This window comes from Lissotriton vulgaris, chromosome 5 (genome assembly GCF_964263255.1).
Source record: "Lissotriton vulgaris chromosome 5, aLisVul1.2, whole genome shotgun sequence".
Taxonomy (NCBI): domain Eukaryota; kingdom Metazoa; phylum Chordata; class Amphibia; order Caudata; family Salamandridae; genus Lissotriton; species Lissotriton vulgaris.
The window spans coordinates 403232934-403251208 of record NC_141693.1 but is presented as its reverse complement, the minus strand read 5'-3'; the positions used below and the strand labels follow the sequence as shown (position 1 = coordinate 403251208).

The 18275-nt window shown below is 53.5% G+C and overlaps 1 protein-coding gene across 2 annotated transcripts in view; it reads left to right on the top strand.

Annotated features, from left to right (window-relative positions):
• CCDC6 (coiled-coil domain containing 6) overlaps nucleotides 1-18275 on the top strand; it is a 403678-nt gene that overhangs the window by 319347 nt on the left and 66056 nt on the right. For both annotated transcript variants that reach the window (XM_086921755.1, XM_086921754.1), the window contains exon 8: nucleotides 10841-10965. In XM_086921755.1, coding sequence (XP_086777881.1) covers nucleotides 10841-10965 — 125 coding nt within the window. The remainder of the gene's footprint in view (nucleotides 1-10840; nucleotides 10966-18275) is intronic.

The following is an 18275-nucleotide window of genomic DNA, read 5'->3' as shown; positions in this document are numbered from 1 at the left end:
CTTAAATCGTTCAACAACACTGGTTTAATAAAAGTAACCCATCAGGAAAGCTAAACGGGTCAAAGGTTTCTTTCTGTCTGAATATTTGCGCTGTGTTTTCAACATGCAATCTTGCTCACTATTAATGTATTACAGCACATAAATCTGTACACAAAATAAAGTGCTTAATCAAAAAGAAGGAATTCAAGTAAAAAGTGACTATTAGACATTTTTTTAAAAATCAACCATGGGGGCTGCGCATTGCCACTCAAGTAGGGAGAAGTCAAATGGACATAACACCCTGTGTGGGAAAATAAAGCAATGGAAGCCAGATTAGTACATGGTCATGAGGGCCAATGGCGTGAAGCCCTTGCTATAGATACTGACACATCCTTACGAATGAGGGCTTGGGCATGCCTCCAGCTACCTCTTGTGGAAAGTCACTGGAGGCTGCGTGGTGCAGGGCTGGCTGCCAGACATGAGACAACACCGCAAGCAATGAAGATGTTTCTGCACTCAGCAGCGCCACCAGGGACTCTGAGAAGGGGGCAACAGAACAACAAAGCCTCATTAAGTGAATGTTTTTTTTAAAGACCTGTGAAGTACTCTGGTGGCGGCCGCCGTAAAAGAGACGGCAGAGCACAGCAGCTCCTCTCCCCCCACGTCAACTATGAAAATCAGTGACACTCTGTTTAAACCGGGTCACCTGATTTTCATCTGGAGGTGTACTGTCGGGGAGAGTCTGTTTTAACCGAATTCCGAACAGCCTAACTATACCTCTTGTGAAAGCATAACTGCATGAGCAGTTATGCCCCTATAGTGTCTAAGTCAATTCGTAGACATAATTGCACAATGAAGGCATTCTGAGAACACTGGCTGGGAGCTTGTCAATACGGGTTCCACAGCTCCATGATGGCTTCACCAAATTCCCAAAAGTTTGGTACCACACATCTCAGATTAATGAGCCCACACTGATGCCAGTATTGGATGCATTAATAAATGCACTCCAAGGGCAACTCAGAGATGCCCCTGCAAACCTACCAAACCTCTAGCGTGTCCCTAACTGGTCTGCAACAGCTTGCCACTGCTTGGCATGTTTTTGACCCCTGGGTTGAGCCTTTTGTTCTTGTGTGTCAGAAACCAAGCCTGCTCTGGATGGAGTTGTTTCACACCTACCCAAAGCAGAAACAGCATTGAAGGGCAGTGATCCTCAAAGGCTTCCCGTCCTTTGTTATGCTGACTAGGGCCTCTCCAGCTAGTGGATATGCCAGCTGCCCTGACTCAGACACACTTTTGGCAGCAAGGTCAGCAGTAAAATTAGTAAGCAGGAGAGGTGTGTACCCTCTAAGCCAGGACCAATCCTAATGTGTCCTTAGCGGAAGTGGCCCCTTCCTTTGAAAATTCTCCATATTGTTTTGGAGGATTATAGCCAACCGGGTTAGGGGTATACACCCTCCACAGAGAGAGAGGACATACAATAGTGTAGTCCCCCTAAAGATAAGTAGCCCATTGGCTACTACCCTATGATCCCGTGGCACCCCTTAATTGAGTATTTGGGGTCACCCCAAACCTTAATCCTCAGATTACCGGCGACATACAAAGAGGAGGGCAAAGAAGAGCCGTGCAGTGACAACTGAAGGCACTAACTGACTTGGCCCCACCCCTACCGTCCTGTCTGCAGCCTTCAAAGACCCTACTGAAGAGTGACCTCCAGAACACTTGGAGAACTGCCTGTCTTCTAAAGACTCCTGATCTCCCATGGACAGCGGACCTTTCCAGAAGAAAGCAAAGTTTAAAGTCCAAAGCTCTGTCTGTGGAACCATGAAGTCGACCACCTCAGTACCAGACACCCACGGCCTGAGTAAAGAGGCCCACCAGTCCAGAAAATGTTGCTCAGCGATCCTAAGCAAGAGTCCCTCGTGGGTCGACCCCTGCTGGACGCCACGTCGACTGCTGCAGCCCACCCTCTGCGCGATGACTACTCCTCCCCCTCCGACGCAACTGCCTCCCATGCAACTACCTCCCGCTACCGCACTGGTAAGCTGACTTCAGATGCCAAAGGACACCCCTACGCCCAGAGCCTCTGGGCCTTGGGGAGATCTGCTGACTGTCTTCTGATGCCCCAGCTTACCTGTGCAGCTGTAGGTTTCCATCGTTCTGCCTCCTGGCCTGAGCCTGCCACTTTTTTCCAATTCCAAGATTTCCCATTGGTTTGCATTGGGTGCCCAACAGTGTGTTAGCCCTCTGTACCCGGCCACCCCTGTGCCGCTCCGGGTGTAAATTTGGTGCTGCATAGTGAGCTGACCCCTACCCCCCCCCCCCCCCCCCCCTCAACTGTGCCTACCTTAACCCCCAGAAACTCTGTTCCAAAACCGTGCAAGTAGTACCACTTTGATTGCCTTCTTTCAAAAATTGGTTAACATTGGCACCAGATCCTGAGTTTGACCTCTGCACCCGGCCTTCCCAATGCTGCTGGTGGCACACTGGGGTCACATACCCGAACCTTACCTGGTACTGATTCATCATCCAAGAGCTGAATTTCGTAAAACGTTTACTTAACTGTAAATTGCAGATTGTTTCTCCCATAGGATAACTTTGTATTGATTGAAAAATGCACGGTCCGCTTTTGATATTGAAAAACAGTGATATTGTAAAACTTATTTTACTTCACCAAAGCATCTTTGTGTCTATTAAATACATATTTTACAAACAATTGGTCTTGGATTTAGTCAGTGTGTGTAATAATTTTTTGCCTTTGTGTGTACAACAAATGATTAACATAGCCCACACTACCACGAAAGAGAGCATTATTATCTACTTTAGCATCTGTAAAGCCTCTGGGGATCCCCTGGACTGAGTGCACCCTGTAACTTACTTTGGTATAGTATATACAGAGCCCATTGTCTACTGCGATTATCTAGGCACTGCTATCTGAGACTTGGAGAGTGCGTGGGATGTTTCTCCCTCTTTCATATGTAAACAAAACATTATATTTGTGTTAGACGGGGACCCTGAGGGTCGGCCTAGCAAGGGGGAGAGGCCTCCTGGCGAGGGCCCTCTCCTTGGATCGTACGGACGAGCAACTACCCCCCCCACAGATGGACGCCATACAAAGATAGTTCTGTACACTTTTATCGGTATTCTTAAGCAGGTTAAACTTGACGATACAGCAGGACCAGGATACGGTGATCCCTTCAATTCTAGTCTCTAGGAGAAAGGGGGTAGCGGGACAGTCTCGGTACCGGTCCGGTACAGGGGTAGCTGGTGTATAGCTCTCAATCCTCGAGCTGGAGGGTTCGCAAGTAGGGGCCGCTGCAGCGCCAGCAGGCCTTCAAAGATAGTTTACGAAGATGAGCCGCGGCAGCGCCAGCAGGCCTTCAAGGATGGTTCACGAGGATGAGCCGCGGCAGCGCCAGCAGCCTTCAAGGATGGTTCACGAAGAGGAGCCGCGGCAGCGCCAGCAGGCCTCCAAGGATGAGTTTGTCTAGGTGTCTCAACTCCAGGATACAACTGCCTTCCTGCTCTGGAGCTACCCCAGTTATAGGTCTGGCGCCCTTTGATGTCCGGACCCTCGCACTTGGAGGTCGGGGGGGTCCGGGATGAGGGAGTCCAGACACCCAGCAGGGGGGTGGAGCCATCGCCCAGGGAGGCTGGGGGCGATCGAAACCAGGCGGAGGGAGCCATCGACACTCCTTCTTCCATTGACTCGCCAAGTGGTCTCTTTACCCCCTGGGTGGATGGTGGTGCCTCGATGTCGGGGCCTGGCTGGGCCTGAGGCGGAGGTCGACCCGAGGCCTGGCCGTGGAGGGTCCAAAATGGCGGCTGGGCCGGGAACGGTGGTTCGGCACAGGGCCCGGGCCAGCCGAGAAGGTTGTGGTTACGAGTCTGGGTTCCGTTGGTGAAGAGCTGGGGGTTGACCCGGAGGGCTGCAGGTGTGGTTCTTGTCCGGGGAACAGGGGTAGCAGTAGTCTGGGACCCGCCATGCGGGGAGGGGTCGGGCATGCCACGAGGCCTGTCCAACATGCGTCCCCCCCCCCCCCCCCCCCCCCCCCCCCCCCCCAGCTGAAGGCAGGGAGAGTCACCCATCCTCTTGAGTAATCTCCTCGCCGAGGCGGAAGAAGCGGGACAGGCCGTCTGCGTTGGCGTGGTCTTGGCCTGGGCGATGCTCCACAGTGAAGTCCATCCCTTGCAGGGAGATGGACCAATGTAACCGCTTCGGATTCTCTCCCCGCATCTGCATCAGCCATTGCAGAGGACGGTGGTCTGTTTGCACCCGGAAGTGGGTACCGAAGAGATGGGGGCGGAGCTTCTTGAGGGCCCACACCACGGCGAAGGCCTCTCGCTCTATGGTGCTCCAGCGCTGTTCTCGGGCCAGCAAGCGTCGGCTGATGAAGGCCACTGGCTGGTCAACTCCCTCTGTGTTGATTTGGGAGAGAACGGACCCAACGCCGTGATCGGAGGCATCGGTCTGTACTATAAATTCCCGGCTGTAGTCGGGGGCTTGGAGCACTGGGGCGTTGCACATTGCGGACTTGAGGTTCTCAAAGGCGGCCTGACACTCAGGGGTCCAGTGTACTTTCGGGGGGTTCTGCTTGGATGTGAGTTCTGTGAGGGGCCCCACAATGCTGCCATAGTCCTTCACGAAGCGCCGGTAGTATCCGGTGAGCCCCAGGAAGGCTCGGACTTCTGTTTGGTTGACCGGGGGCTCCCAGGCCCGAATGGCTGCGATCTTGAGTTGGAGAGGGGCCACCTGGCCACTTCCTACCTGGTGCCCCAGGTAGGTCACGGACCCTTGGCCGATTTGGCACTTGCTGGCCTTGATTGTTAGTCCGGCCCGCCGGAGGGCGGTCAAGACCTCCCGGAGGTGTTGGAGGTGTTCTGCCCAGTGGAGACTGTACACGGCAATATCGTCCAGATAGGCGGCGCTGAACTCCTCCAGCCCCGCCAATACTTTGTTCACGAGCCTCTGGAAGGTGGCGGGGGCGTTTTTCATTCTGAAGGGCATCACTTTGAAGTGGTAGTGGCCATCCGGGGTGGAGAAGGCGGATCGCTCCTGGGCGCCTGGGGTGAGGCCGATCTGCCAATAGCCCGCGGTCAGGTCAAAGATGCTCAGATAGCAGGCGGCCCCCAGACGGTCGATCAATTCATCAGCTCGGGGGATGGGGTGAGCGTCTGTTCGGGTGACGGCGTTCAAACCCCGGTAGTCCACACAAAATCTGAGTTCTGGGGTGACGCCAGGGGCAGTGGCCTTGGGGACCAGCACGACCGGACTGGCCCAGGGACTGTCGGAGGGCTCGATTACTCCTAGGGCCAGCATCTTGGAGACCTCTGATTGGATGCAGGTGCGTACCCGATCGGGAACTCTGTAGGCCCTGTGCCGGATAGGGGGACTATCCCCGGTGTCGACATCGTGGAGGCACCAGGGGGTGACCCCGGGCGTGAGGGAGAATAGATCGGCGAATTGTTGCAACAAGTCTTGGCAGCTGTGGCTTTGTGCTGGGGTCAGGGTGGAAGAGAGGTTGACCCCTTCTACGGAGCCGTCTTGTGCTAGAGTTTTCAGGAGGTCGGGGAGGGGCTCGGAGTCCTCTTCAGCCCCACTGTCGGTAGCCATCAGGAGGCTAAGTTCTGATCGCACAAAGTGCGGCTTAAGTCTGTTGGCATGGAGGACCCGGTGGGGTTCCTGGGGGACTCCAGGTCCACCAGGTAGGTGACGGGGCCCTTGCGTTCCACCACCTTGAAGGGTCCGGTCCATTTGTCCTGGAGGGCGCAAGGTTCGACCGGGGACATGACCCAGACCTGTTGTCCCGGCTCGAACTCAATGGACGAGGCGTTTTGATCATACCAGCGTTTCATGTCCTCTTGGCTGGCTTCGAGGTTGGCCTTGGCGAGTTCCCGGAACCTCTGAGTCTGTTTCCGGAGGGTCAAGAGGTACCTGTACACATCGGGGGGAGCCTTTTGGGGGTCACCTCCCACCCTTCCTTGACCAGGCTGAGGGGACCCCGGACGGGGTGCCCATACAGGAGCTCGAAGGGGCTGAATCCCAGGGACTTCTGTGGGACCTCCCGGTAGGCAAACAGGAGGCAGGGTAGCAGCACGTCCCATTGGCGGCGTAGGGGCTCTTCCAGGCCCATGATCATACCCTTGAGGGTGCGATTGAATCATTCCACTAGTCAGTTTCCTTGCGGGTGGTAGGGGGTTGTAAATTTGTAGGTGAGCCCACACTGTTGTCATAGGGACTTCATGTATCTGGAGATGAAGTTCGTGCCCCGATCACTGAGGACCTCTCGGGGGAAGCCCACCCGCGAGAAGATCCCCATCAGGGCTTGGCCCACCACGGTACTGTCACGGTCTTGAGAGGTATGGCCTCGGGATAGCGGGTGGCATGGTCCACCAGGACGAGTATGAACCGGTGACCTTGCGCTGTCCGGGGCTCCAGGGGCCCCACAATGTCGATCCCCACCCGCTCAAAGGGAGTGGTGACGATGGGAAAGGGTTGCAGGGGGACTTTAAGTTTCCGGCCGCTCTTCCCGCTGGCCTGGCAGGTGGGGCAGGCCCGGCAGTGGTTTATCACATCGTTCCGCATCTTAGGCCAGTAGAAATGGGTCACCAGGCGGCTGTAAGTCTTGTCCTGCCCCAGGTGTCCGGCGAGAGGCACATCGTGTGCCAGGTTCAGGAGGATGTCTCTGAATCGGAGGGGAACCACCAGCACCCGGCCGGCCCCCAGTTCGGCAATCTTCTGCTCACTGTAAAGGAGCTCATTGTCCCAGTAGATCCAGTGGGCCCCCGAGGCATCCCCTGCGCTCTGGGCTATGGCTTGCTGTCGGAGCCCCTCGAAGGAGGGACACGTTCTTTGTGGAACTGTTCCTGAGTGGGCCACCTTCTTCGCGCCACTGGGCCAGCTCCGGGAGGTCTCGGAGTGGGTCAGGTTCTTCGTTGTCGGGCCCCGGTTGACCGGGTTCAGGGGTGGTCTCTTCCGTGACGACAGGCGGTGGAGGTTCGGGCCACTCGGGTTCTTCAGTGGATGGGATGGCGCGGGCGGCCATGGATCGGGTCGTCGCACAAACCCATTCAGGAAGACCAAGTCTCTCCAGGTGCTCTCTTCGTTCGACGGCTGCCCAGGGGGAGCTCTCGAGATCGTTCCCCAGGAGGCAGTCCACGGGGGCATCGTCTCGGACGGTCACATTCAGCATGCCCGACACTCCCCCACTCCCCCCCCCCCCCCCCCCCCCCCCCCCCCCTCGAAGGGGACGCGGGCCATCTGGCACAGGCTTTCGGAGTTGTCCGCAGACCGTACTGGGCAAAGTACGTTGGGCAAGATTTGATCGGGGGTCACCAGATGGCAACGGACTGCGGTCACACTGGCCCCCGTGTCGCGGAGGGCTTCGGCCCGGTGTCCATTAATGGTGACCCACTGGCTGTACTTCTGCGTGTTGGCTGGGATGGGGGCCCGCGGGACCATGTCCCTTTCTCCTAGACATACCAGGGACATGGCGGCAGGTTCCCACTCTGTCTGGTATTGTTCGCAATCTTCGGCTTCTTCTTCGCCTTGCTCTTCTCCGAGGGCGACAGCGGTGATCTGGTGGTTCATTGGACCCGGGGCATGGACGGACTGGTTTCTCAGACAGTTGGGGTCATTGGCGTAATGGCCGGGCCGCTGGCATTTGTGGCAGACAATGTTGGAGCGGAATCCCGGTCGCGTCGGAGGGCTTCCTCTTCCGGCCGGAGACGGGGGGATGCTAGCGGGGGGCACCGTGGCGGTGTCCCTGCCCCGACCCTGGCCTCCTCCTCCCCCTCGCGGACGGTGGGACCCCTGGGAGGCTGTTTTGTTCTCCCGGCCAATTCCGGGGGACCCGGGTGCTCTCCCATCGATCCGCTTCGATGGCTAGCTTCCGGGGTTCGGTCAGCTTGCTGTCGAGGAGATGCTGCCTTAGTTCCACGAAACAATTATTGGAGAGGTGTTCCCACACGATGAGATCGACCAATTGCTCATAGGTGGTGACCTGGCTGCCTTTGATCAACCCCTCTAAGGCCTGGCTAAAATAGTTCACATATTCCACCCAGGTGGTACCGGGGATTCTTTTACAGTCTCGGAATCGCTGCCGGTACATCTCGGGGGTGAGCCCATAGCGAGTGAGAAGGGCGGCTTTCATGTGCTCGTAGGAGGTCATCTCTGCGTCAGGGAGTTGTAGCTGGGCATCTCTTCCTTCGTTGACGAATCTCCCCTACAACCCGGCTCCCCAGTCTTTTCGCGGGATACGGTGGGAGATCATGGCTACCTCGTAGGCCTTGAACCATTGCTGGATATCGTCGTTCTGGTAGTACTCTCGGACGACGTCTTTGGGAATGTGGACCTTGGTGTCCGTAGGGGGAGCGGAGCTCTGGTTCTCGGGGACGCCGAGGTCCTTGTTTTGTCTTCGAATTTCTAGTTCTTTTAAACTGCGCTCGTGTTCGTACGCTAGTTTCTTCTCTTCCAGCTCCCTCTGGCTTTTTTTTTCTTCTCGTTCTTCCCGTAGCCGTAAGTGTTCGAGGGCTATCTTTTTTTCCGCTAGTTTCAGTTCCCCATCTAAGCGGAGTCGAGCCAGTTCCAATTCGTGGAGCCGGCTCCTCTCCCGTTCTCGGGCCTCCTCGGAAGAGAGGCCCGCTCTTCTTTCTTCTTCGGGGGTTGCAATTGTTTCTGTGGTCTCGATGCTTTCGTTTTGGGGTGGGGACGCTCCCGTCTCCACCCAAGACTCCAAGGCGTGCTTGATGTCGTCTTTGGTGCTCAGTCCCGTGGTAGCGATGCCCAAGTCTATGCAGAATTGTTTCAATTCCTTGTGGCTGTATTCTTCCAGCCGTTCCATCTGGAATTTTGCGGTTGTTCCGGTCTCTTTCGTCGACATTGTTGCGGTGTGTAGTGGGGCGAGTTACTCTCCGTACGATTATGCGTCGGCTCGGATCGCGCCGCTGGCCACCAATGTTAGACGGGGACCCGGAGGGTCGGCCGAGCAAGGGGGAAAGGCCTCGTGGCGAGGGCCCTCTCCTTAGATCGTACGGATGAGCAACTACCCCCTACAGATGGACGCCACACAAAGATAGGTTCTGTACACTTTTATCAGTATTCTTAAGCAGGTTAAACTTGACGATACAGCAGGACCAGGATACGGTGATCCCTTCAATTCTAGTCTCTGGGGGGAAAGGGGGTAGCGGGACAGTCTCGGTACCGGTCCGGTACAGGGGTAGCTGGTGTATAGCTCTCAATCCTCGAGCTGGAGAGTTCGCAAGTAGGGGCCGCGGCAGCGCCAGCAGGCCTTCAAAGATGGTTTACTAAGATGAGCCGCGGCAGCGCCAGCAGGCCTTCAAGGATGGTTCACGTGGATGAGCCGCGGCAGTGCCAGCAGGCCTTCAAGGATGGTTCACGAAGAGGAGCCGCGGCAGCGCCAGCAGGCCTTCAAGGATAGTTCACGAGGATGAGCCGCGGCAGCGCCAGCAGGCCTTCAAAGATGGTTCACGAAGAGGAGCCGCGGCAGCGCCAGCAGGCCTCCAAGGATGAGTTTGTCTAGGTGTCTCTCGACTCCAGGATACAACTGCCTTCCTGCTCTGGAGCTACCCCAGTTATAGGTCTGGCGACCTTTGATGTCCGGACCCTCGCACTTGGAGGTCGGGGGGTCCGAGATGAGGGAGTCCAGACACCCAGCAGGGGGGTGGAGCCAGCGCCCAGGGAGGCTGGGGGCGATCGAAACCAGGCGGAGGGGAGCCATCGACACTCCTTCTTCCATTGACTCGCCAAGTGGTCTCTTTACCCCCAGGGTGGATGGTGGTGCCTCGATGTCGGGGCCTGGCTGGGCCTGAGGCGGAGGTTGACCCGAGGCCACGAGGCCTGGCCGTGGAGGGTCCAAAATGGCGGCTGGGCCGGGAACGGTGGTTCCGCACAGGGCCCGGGCTAGCCGAGAAGGTTGTGGTTACGAATCTGGGTTCCGTCGGGGAAGAGCTGGGGGTTGGCCCAGCGGGCTGCATGTGTGGTTCTTGTCCGGGGAACAGGGGTAGCAGTAGTCCGGGACCCGCCATGCGAGGAGGGGTCGGGCATGCCACGAGGCCTGTCCAACAATTTGTGTCTTGAATATATACCTTAATTGTTCAGTACTATGGTAATTCATCATTTGCATTTAAGCATTTTTGGGTCGGACTACAGGGACAGGTTCTGCCTTAAGATTCAATAAAAAAGTGGGAAATGAAATATCGTCGATTAGAGGTAACTATCAGCAGTAATAAAATGAATTGTTTAATGATGCTCAAACCCTACAATATCCCTAGGGTGTTATCACTAAACACATTTGAAACAGTAATAACTCAGATGTCTGCAGTGTATATATTTCCTAAATTGAGCCATTTTGCCAACTTTACAATATTTCCGATAGGTGCTTGTGTATACCAGATTGTCCGCTTTTAAGACAGTCTGAGGTAAAATGGTAACCTTCCTGTATGGGCTAGGTAAAGGGGAGTAGGACATCTTGAAGTGAAGCCAAGAAAAGCATGTAATGTCTTGGATGCTTAGCAGATTTATTTCCCAGGTAATGGATTATGGTCCATTTGTATACGGTATATTTGCTGCCACATGACCCAATTTTATCTTCTGGGAATATTTCAAAACCAGAATCTAAAGCAAAAGCTTTTTGCCATCAGTTGATAACTTTTTTTAATAATAAAAATTACTGGGAAGTTTTGTTTTGGCTCAAAGTATGAAGCTTTCTTGGATCTGATAAATTGGCACACTTATTTTTTAACTTCAGCAATATAAATTCAAAGATTAAATTGGAATAGTTATTATGTGAAAATAGCAAATAGTGGTGCTGTTTATTGATTTGTATTGCTTTTAACATTGTAGGTTTACCTTATCCAAGTCACAATGTTGGTTTTACTCCTCCAACATCACTACCTAGAGCTGGAATGTCTTACTACAACTCGCCAGGTCTTCACGTGCAACACATGGGTCCCTCTCATGCCATCGCAGTAAGTATTGTTAAATGACTAGATCTTCGCATTGACAGATGAGATTAAAATACCTGAAAAATATTGTTTACAAGAATTAATTGTTGATTTACTTGCAGTGTATACTTCTGTCATCTAGTGTTCTTGGAAAGTGCAAGTTCTATAAACCCTCCCATGCTCATGACGAGCTCAGCTCGTCATGAGTCACAGTGGAGTTGTGCTTATGACGAGCTGAGCTTGTCCTAACGGCCACGGCCCGCCCACACGCGGCTAATTTCCCTCCCTTGCGGGAGAAATAATGAGTGGGCGGGTCTGACTAGTTTAGCTCGTCATGAGCACAGGTTCACTGTGAGTCATGACGAGCTGAGCTCGTCATGAGCACAGCTGGGCCGCGGACCCCCCGCACCGTGGTGGAATTGCCCCAGCTGCCATGGGGTTAATGTCGTCCTTTCATATTCTCAGCCTCTGGGTTGTGCTGCCATCTAGTTGGAGTACTAGCAGCAGTCTACTCTAGCGGTTTAAATCTCGAAGTTTGTTTCAGTTTGGTGTACTTGCATGTACATATATGGCATACCATCATTCCTGTGCTCTTTAACTTCTTTGTGTGTTTTTTTTTTAAATCTGCCCTACATTTCTGAACCAGTTGTTCTTGAGAGAACTGAATGTGTAGCCAGTCCTACCCCTAGTCTCTCTTTCCACCATTTTTCTTTCCTGCTATTTCTCTCAATCTTTTTTTGTTTGGTCTGCAGAAGCACAAACGCCAGATTTAAAACCTACCACAGTGGTTGGGGTTGCCTTTTGTAATAAGAATGTATTTCTATCCCAACACTTTTAGCAACGTTAAGATAATGTAAGACACTAAAAAAACATAACGTTATAAGGTATGCCATGCAGTTAGCTTTAAAGCTCTTTGACAGTTCATAGGTCACTGTGCTTTATTAGGATTCTAACTTTTGAGTTGCAAATAAAAAGGATCTCTAGTACAAAAGCAGTAATCCACTGACCTATCCACATAAAATACTGTTCTTTCATCTGCATGGTACATGGTCTCCCTAGGTTAGGAGGCCCGCCGTACCAAGGCACATTACTCTACCATCTATCTTTCCAGCCCACTTCAGGTGAGGGCACCTACTTTAAATGACAAATCACTTTTCTTAAACATGGGCAAGGTGGGTAAGTGTCTTAAGATGAATCGGAAATAGGTGTTCTGGTCCGGTAGTCTCTACTTGCAGCAGGCCAGTGCTCAAGTCATTGTGATGAACAATGGTCTGCTCCTCTGACCTAGGTTTGACCACTATAACCTGTTACTTCTGTATATACACCAGAGTATGATTGTGCTCAAACTTGGCAAGTTAGAAACTGGTACTGTCCAGTGGCCTCTGCAATAGTGCTACCAGGACCATGAGCACTGAGTGCTAGAATGTCTTAAATTCCACAGCTGACAAGGTCCTTCAGTACTCCAACCAAATAACCGAAAGTCATCTAATTAATACCAACCAGACCTCCAACTCCCCTCCTTTCCAGTTGAGGAAGCCCTTTCAGTTTCTCTTCTGCTCAACTTTTAAGATTCTGACAGTAGTACTGTTAGCTTACAGAGAAATGACTAGATGATTGTGCTTGATTTTCAGCACATGAATTTTAAAGGTCCTGTTTTGAAAGTGCAAGAAATGTTTGGACTCATTCCTTTTGAACCTTTTCCTCTCTTGGCAATGAGTACAGGCGTAAACTAATCATTGGGTTATTAACTGACCAACAAGAGTGTTAATAGCATGGTGGTTTCAGAAGATTAACAAGTTGAGCCACTGTGATAATTTGTAAGAACAGCAGTCAAAGTTCATCCTGACCACCAGTCTTTGGTGCATATCTTTTAACAGTAAAAGCATACACCCAACTATTCAGTGAGATAGCTGTTCTGCCCGTTTGTCCACAAATTATGGTTCACACTGATCCGTGACTAGTCATACCAGTGAGATTATCCAAGAATTCCTATATTCCACATTTGAGGCTTCAGGCCATCCTGTATATCTGCCTGGGACTCAATAAAATTACAAATGTGATTAGTTCATTTGGATAAAGAGATGTTCTGGTTGCCCAAGGGACAGCCTTGCTACAGGCTAGACCGGGACTGTTTTCTTTTATCCAGACAGATCTGATTCAGAGTTATCCACAAAATGGACAGCCTGTGGTGCTCTAGGTGAATCTGCTTTGGTCTAGACCGCTTTTGCACTCTAATGCATCTTCTGCAGCAACCACGTCTGTTTACCTCCGATGATAATCCTCCTGTCTTATGCGGGAGAGAACTCTACAGGTTCGAGGCATGTGGGCTGCTGAATTCATATCTGTGCATAGACCGCCACCTAGTGTTGGGTCCGGATGATTGCACATTGTTGTCCTGGAAGAGTCTTCGAAGTATCACGAGATAGGTGGCTCCTCCCCTGGACTACAGTGCGCATGGGCATCGCCTCCATCCCCAGATTGTTTTTTTCCGCCATTGGGTTCGGATGTGTTTCGGTTCCCTCTGTCGGAACCGATAGTTGTTCAACTTCTACTTGAGACCAAAAGGTCTTTAGGCTGGGCGTCGGTATAGTTGCGTACGGGTTTCTTTCTGACTCTCAGCTCCTATCTCTTGCTGCCCTTCCACGTGCCTTCGGCGCGGACGGGCCTACACTACAACTTTTGCTATGGAGCGGACTCCATTCAAAAAGTGTCCGCTGTGTCACTCCAAATATTCGCACCTCGACGTGCACCCTGTGTGCAATACCTGCTTATCGCCGGATCACCGCGAAGACACCTGCATGGCGTGTTCGAAGTTCCGAAGCAAGAAGACTTTGAAGATTCGCCGGGCCAATCGGCTCCAGGCTCAATTATCGGCTTCGGCGCCCCCACCAGATGACATTTTCCAGGAATCTGCCGAGGGAGAAGACGACGTGCGGGAGTCGGACTCTGGCCCCGCGTCCGATGAGGAAAACTACGACGCGGGTGACGCGGACCTTGACGAAGTCTCCGACGAGGTAGGGGACGACGATCAGGCTTGTGCCACGATGGGAGATAGCTCAGAGGGCGAGCATCCCCAGTCGGACTCAGGGGCTATTCCCCTTCATACGGCCCAGGTCGAGGGATCGCCTTCAGGCCTAACCCAAGATCTGCCTATCAGTCCTACGTCCCCGCCTCCGGGCCCGGTCACGGACATTTCTAAGCCATCTCTTCTGTTGAAGAAAACAAAAGTGAAACCAACTGGTCACGCACCCTCGGATGCGAAACCGAAACTGAAAGTTGCGTTGGTGAAGAAGGTTCTGGAGGCGTCGACTTCCAAGAAATCCAAAATGGCCGACTCCAAGAGCCGCGCCAAGATGGCCGACCCGAAGCCCTCGGGGTCGACGCCAAAGGCGAAGGTCTCCGACGCTACCGCGTCGGCACCGAAAGGGGTCGGGGACCCGAAGACGGTTTCGAAGAAGCGTCAGGGCGACGACGCGCCTAGGCATGGGGCGTCGGCCCCGAAGAAGAAGCCTACCGGCGATCAGGCTCTCGAAGACGAGGGGTCGCTCGAGCAGGTGCAACCCTCGGCAACCCTTACAAAGAAAGTGGAGGAATCCTTACAGCGGATCCGAAAGACCACGGTGGTTCCCACTCAGGACACTGTAGTGCCTACGCTCACGCCTAAGCCTACTAAAGAGAAACCGCCTATTCGTTTCGTCCTTCCACCCAAGTCGGTGCCGAAGGCCTTCGCGCCGAAACAGGGCGGACATTCAGGGGAGGTGTTAACGCCGAAAGCTTCCTTGGTAGTATCAAAGCTTCGGCTCCAGCCGCTTGCGGTAGAAGAGCGTCGTGAGGTCATTATCGACGCCAACACCGGGAAACTGTCGCTCCTCAAACGAAAGATCACGTCGGAGCCGGCGTTGGAACCTTTTAAAATCCCGCTCAAGAATAAAAGGTACTCTGCGGACTCTTCAGCTCTGGTGGAACCTGTGTCCCCACAGGCCTTGGAACACTCGCCGACGCATTCCCCCGTGGCCGATGCGGACGAGGAAGATGCCGAGTACACCTATCCTGCGTACTCGGATCCGGAGGAGGAGCATGTGCCCTGGGCCGGGGGAGGCGACCCAGATGACCCGCAGTCGGGTCAGGACACTCAACTTTTCACCGCCAAGACGTCCCCGACAGAGGACTCGGCGGCCTTCAATGCTTTAATTGAGAGAGCCGCTGCGAACCACGACGTCGAGCTGCACTCAGACCCCGTGGATGCGGACTTCTTATTCGACACCTTCTCGGTAGCCGAAAAGCAGGTCAAAACGCTACCGATGCTTAAGGGGGTGCTTAAGCATGCACCGGAGGTCTTCAGAGAGCCCACCCGGGCGCGGGTGGTCAACCCTCGCATCGACAGGAAATATAAGGCGGCACCCACGGATCCCACCTATATCAAGGGACACTTTCCATTGGACTCCCTGGTTGTTTCCAACGCTCGGAAAAGGGCGAATTCTCAAACTACTGGTGACGCTCCTCCCCCAGACAAAGAGTCCAAGATCTTTGAGGCCTCGGGCAAACGTATTGCTGCACAGGCAGCTAACATCTGGAGAATATCTAACACCCAAGCCCTGCTTGCACGTTATGATAGGGCCCATTATGACACATTAGAGGCCATTCTGCAACACTTGCCTGACCAATACAAGGAGGCAGGAGAGATGCTCATTCAGGAGGGTAAACTCATTACAAACGCATCCATCAAATGTGCTCTAGACGTGGCGGACACAGCCTCTAGAGCCATCAATACAAGTGTGTTACTTAGACGTCATGCCTGGCTTCGTATTTCGGGGTTCAAGCCCGACATCCAAACCACTATTTTAGGGCAAACAGTTAACCCTGACCATCTGTTTGGACCTGAGGTGGATGCCTCTCTAGAAAAAATGAAAAAGGATACCGAAACTGCAAAGTCGATGGGGGCTTTACAAAGTCAGCAGTTTCGGGGTGGTTCCTTTCGCCGTTCAAATTCAAAAGGCACCTCCCGGGGACAGGCATCCCAGTCCGCACAATACTACAAGGGTAACACCCAGCCCTCGTATAACAACAAGGGTAGAGGCGGTTACAGAGGCAATAATACCAAAGGCAGGGGACGTGGAAACAATGGCTCCAGGTCCACCACCGCCAACAAGCAGTGACGTCTTGTCACTGCCCCCCAACCATGCAACACCGGTTGGGGGGAGACTTCAGCAGTTCCTGCCGGCGTGGAAGAACATCACCACGGACAGGTGGGTGAGGTCACTTATCCAGTACGGGTACTGTCTAGAGCTTACTTCCATCCCGCCAGACATACCCCCAAGAAACCGTCCTATGTCAGGCGAGCATTTGACCTTATTGCAGCAGGAAGTTCTAGTTATGCTGCAAAAAGGGGCAATAGAGCTCGTTCCATTGCGAGAGCGGGGAACAGGGGTTTACTCCCTCTATTTCCTGATTCCCAAGAAGGACGGATCCCTCAGGCCTATCCTGGACCTCAGGCCCCTAAACTGGTACATACTCTCGGAGCACTTCCATATGCTCACGTTGCAGCAAGTGCTTCCCCTGCTTCAGCAGGGGGATTTTCTGGCTACACTGGATCTGAAGGATGCCTATTTTCATATCCCCCTACATCCTTCCCACAAAAAGTATCTCAGATTCACGCTCTTGGACCAGCATTACCAGTTCAAGGTCCTGCCGTTCGGGGTCACCACGGCACCAAGGGTATTTACGAAGTGCCTAGCGACTGTGGCGGCGCATCCCGTCGCCAAAACGTCCACGTCTATCCTTACCTGGACGACTGGCTCATTCAGGCAAGAACAGAGCGACAGTGCGCAGACCATGTGTCACGCACCATTCATCTCCTGCACGATCTGGGCTTCTCACTGAACTACCCCAAGTCCCATCTCCAGCCCGCCCACGTGCGACAGTATCTGGGCGCGACGATCAACACTCTGGCGGCCACTGCGCAGCCAAATTCAGTGAGAATCGCCAGTATCCAGGCGCTGATCCAACGGTTCAGACCCCAACACTCGCTTCCAGCGAAGGTGTTCATGCAGTTGATGGGCATGATGGCCTCCTGCATCTCCATTGTCCCGCACGCGAGACTACATATGCGTCCGCTTCAGGAGTGCTTAGCACGTCAGTGGACTCAGGCTCATGGGCAACTGACAGACCTAGTGTTGGTGAGCGGTCGGGCATACAACTCTCTGCATTGGTGGAATCCACAAAACCTTTGCAAAGGCCGACCATTCCAAGAGCCTGTCCCACAGATTATCCTGACGACGGACGCCTCTCTCCAGGGATGGGGAGCGCATGTACTCCATTACACTGTGCAGGGACTATGGACACTACAGCAGAGGAGGATGCACATCAATGTGTTGGAACTGATGGCAATCTTCATGGCCTTAAAGGCGTTCAAAGTACATCTGTGCAACAAGGTCGTGTTGATCCGGACGGACAACATGACGGCCATGTACTACATCCAGAAGCAGGGGGGCACACACTCTCCACAGCTGTCTCATCTGGCTCAGAGCATGTGGAAGTGGGCCATTCAGAGGAACATCTTCCTCATGGCAGAGCACCTCCCGGGCAAGGACAATCAGATGGCGGACCTCCTCAGCAGGCACAGCCATCAGATGCACGAGTGGGAGATACATCCATCGGTACTCCAACCGTACTTCCAAATGTGGGGTCATCCAGAGATAGACCTATTCGCCACAAAGGAGAACGCAAAATGCCAAAGCTTCGCCGCCAGGTTCCCACACCCCCAATCACAGGGCAATGCGATGTGGATGAACTGGTCAGGCAGATTTGCGTACGCTTTTCCCCCAGCACCTCTGATACCGCTGGTGGCACGCAAGCTCAGGCAACACTCGATGATGCTCATCCTGGTTGCTCCAACGTGGGCTCGCCAACCATGGTACACCACGTTTCTGGAACTCTCCGTGGTACCGCATCAAAGGCTTCATCTCACTCCCAGCCTTCTGACGCAGAGCCATGGCGACATTCAGCACCCAGATCCGCAACAGCTCAACCTGGCGATCTGGCTCCTGAAGTCCTATAGTTTGGCTACCTCAATCTCCCTCCCGATTGCATGGACATCATTCGGGAGGCAAGGAAGCCCACAACTAGAGCTTGTTATGCGGCTAAATGGAAGAGGTTTGTCATCTACTGTGGGAGCCACAACATTGACCCGCTAGATGCTTCCATTCAAAACATCATCTGTTACCTTTTTCACCTGTATCGATGTAATCTAGCGTACTCTTCCATCCGCATTTACCTGTCTGCTATGGCAGCATACCTCCAAAACAGGCAGCACCTGTCACTCTTTAAGGTCCCTG